The sequence below is a fragment of the Lathyrus oleraceus genome, chromosome 1, assembly GCF_024323335.1.
Source record: "Lathyrus oleraceus cultivar Zhongwan6 chromosome 1, CAAS_Psat_ZW6_1.0, whole genome shotgun sequence".
NCBI lineage: Eukaryota > Viridiplantae > Streptophyta > Magnoliopsida > Fabales > Fabaceae > Lathyrus > Lathyrus oleraceus.
Window position 1 is genome coordinate 176,513,410 of NC_066579.1, and position 2,861 is coordinate 176,516,270.

General features: G+C 27.3%; 1 protein-coding gene across 1 annotated transcript; it reads left to right on the forward strand.

Moving 5' to 3' along the window:
• The first annotated feature begins 948 nt into the window (after nucleotides 1-948).
• On the forward strand, nucleotides 949-2,464 carry LOC127125900 (uncharacterized). The gene is made up of 2 exons (XM_051054758.1): nucleotides 949-1,680; nucleotides 2,130-2,464. The coding sequence occupies exons 1-2, from the start codon at nucleotides 1,153-1,155 to the stop codon at nucleotides 2,247-2,249; spliced, it is 648 nt and encodes a 215-aa protein (XP_050910715.1). The 5' UTR covers nucleotides 949-1,152; the 3' UTR covers nucleotides 2,250-2,464.
• Nucleotides 2,465-2,861: the final 397 nt, after the last annotated feature.

A 2,861-nucleotide genomic window follows, 5' to 3' on the forward strand; every position in this document is an offset into this window, starting at 1 on the left:
GGGGTGGGGTGAATGGAACACGTTTTGGATTCATCTTTTGTTAATCTCCATTGCATTAGTTCTAGTGCACCCTTTTTTGGTTCGAGCGCCCCTTGTCTAGATATGTAGCCCGAATCTCCAGTTTTCCCGTCCATAATGTGTGATTGTCCATAGAACATATATTCGATCAACAGACATTATATACGAGGTCATGAGACTTAACCATACCTCCTAAATTTCGAGGAATCTACCACTTATATTTGAAGTGGTTGCTAAATTATAAGAAGACTCAATTTAGATTCATAAATTATATATATATATATATATATATATATATATATATATATATATATAATATATATATATTATATATATATATATATATATATTATATATATATATATATATATATATATATATATATTATATATATATATATATATATATATATATATATATATATATAATATATATATATATATTATATATATATATATATATATTATATATATATATATATATATATATATATATATATATATATATATATATATTATATCATTTCATTGAGGGAGACAACCGATAACATATAAAAATAGTCAGATACACTAACTTTTCACCTCACATAAACTATTTCTCAACACCCTAACAATTCAAAAGCTTTAGACACTACTTATCTATTATGGGTTATCAAACTTTTATACCTGTAGGTAAAAAACGATACCCAAATGCAATTTCACCTTACACACATAATATTTCATAATAAAAGCCAAGTTATATAAAAAATTAACCATGACAAACCACCCATGTAGTAATATTTACAATTAAAAATAAACAACCTACTAGAAAATTGGAATATAATATCTTTGAGTCCTATCATAAGAGGCCATTTTCCTTGGTGGGACCATATGGGCCATTTCTAGTTTTGTCATCTTCAATATAGATAAGCACTCAAAACTATGTCATGTAGCTCACTCATGGCCTTAATTAATGGTAGCTTGTTCTTTCAAGTCATAACGAAATTCCAAGAAAGCCACATCCATCTATAATTAATTCAATAAAATCACCTAATATTTTAATTTCCAACTTATATTTATTCTTTTTTTTCTTCCATTTATTATCCTATCCTAGCTTCAAATTACTCTTTTAGATTCAAAATTCACTCTCTTGGAGATGGATCTTGATGAATGGGAATCAGTCTCTGATGATGGCTACTTTGAGATGGAATATTTGTATCCATCACCACCAAGAAAACAAAACCAACTTGTGCCTTTACAAATTCCCTTGGAACTCAAAATTGGTAACACATCAAAGGATGTTTTGTTGAAAGACATAACAAAGAATCAATCTTTTGTAGATGATCAAGAAGAAAATGTGTCGCAAGTTTTCTTTAAGATTAAGGAAAATGAATTTGTTGACATGAAAATTGAGTCACCAAAGTCAAGTAGTAGCAAAGAGATTGTTACTTCACCAAGAATGGTTATTGAGAAAGATGTGTTTGGTAAGAAAGAGGATTCAAGTTGGGAAGAAGAGAACAATAGTGGTTTTAGTTTGTGGAAATGGAGTCTTAGTGGTGTTGGTGCTATTTGTACTTTTGGTGTTGTTGCTGCTTCTATCTGTGTTGTGTATTTTGGAAGCCAACAAAGGAAGAAACTTCAACAAGACAAGAAGATTATGTTCCAAATCTATGCTGATGACAAGGTTAGTAAATTTCTTAGTTTTTCAAATGTTTCTTTTCTTATAATTAAGTTAATCATATAATTAATTTAACACATCAATCGGTTTGCTAATAACTAATTTCATTCCATAAAACCTTATAAACGATTAAAATTATGGAATCTTATTATGATTTAGTATATATCACGATGAAGTATACATCCTTTTGATGATATTTTTTTATGAATCAAAATAATATAAACTGAATCTCAGTCGTAATAGCTAATTATCTTATTATATAAGATTAGTTTTCTCAGATCATGACTGCAAAATTTATTCAAAAATTATGTTCTAGAGAATAAAGTGCTGACTTAGCAAAGATAGAATTTTACTATTTCTTCAAAGTTTTTTTGAAATATTAGACTAAATTTGATGTTAAAGTTGAATTGATTATGAATTATTGTATTTCAACAAACCTATGATTTTGATTTCAGAGGATTAAGCAAGTGGTGCAGCATGCAACAAAATTGAATGAAGCAATTTCCGCAGTAAGAGGAGTTCCTATAACAAGAGCTCACATAACAGTTGGTGGCAACTATGATGTTTTTGATTGAAGCATCAATTAAATGCATAAGTTCATGAAACATTTGAAGTGTCTAATGGGAAACAGTTGCAAAGAATCTAATAATCTAGCTTTAGCATATATTATGTAAATAAGATTATGCACTATGATGTTCCCTTATTACTCTTACTTGTTCTGGATATATAATACATATATTCTATATTGTAAATTAAGTATAAAAAAAACTAGCAGCTAGCTTTATAATTATTATTTGGTTGATAGTTTTGAATTATTAAGTGTTTATAACTTTAATCTTGGTGGTTGGTAAATAGGTTAGGAGAAATCAAGTGTTTATAACTTTAATCTTGGTGGTTGGTAAATAGGTTAGGAGAAATTATAGATGAAAGATTTTCGAACGTGCTGTGATGGTAAAGAGTAAGATATTTCGGATTTTAGAAATGTCAATGATCAACCAAAATCTGATATAGACTTTATGTAAGAAAAAAATTTAAAAAAACTGAATTGGTGCTATTATTTATAGACTAATGTTATTTCTTTAATTCATTTTTAGTTGTGGTTTTAATAGAACTATTAATATTTATTATATTACTTTGAACTATTAATTATTTTACTGTGTTTTTTTTTTCATGGTGTCCTCTTTGGT

What these genes read in the sequence shown, in the direction of transcription:
- LOC127125900 (XM_051054758.1), top strand. Translation starts at nt 1,153, where the DNA reads ATGGATCTTGATGAATGGGAATCAGTCTCTGATGATGGCTACTTTGAG. An exon ending in AAATCTATGCTGATGACAAG is followed by an intron (nt 1,681 to 2,129) that starts GTTAGTAAATTT and finishes TTTTGATTTCAG; the next exon opens with AGGATTAAGCAAGTGGTGCA.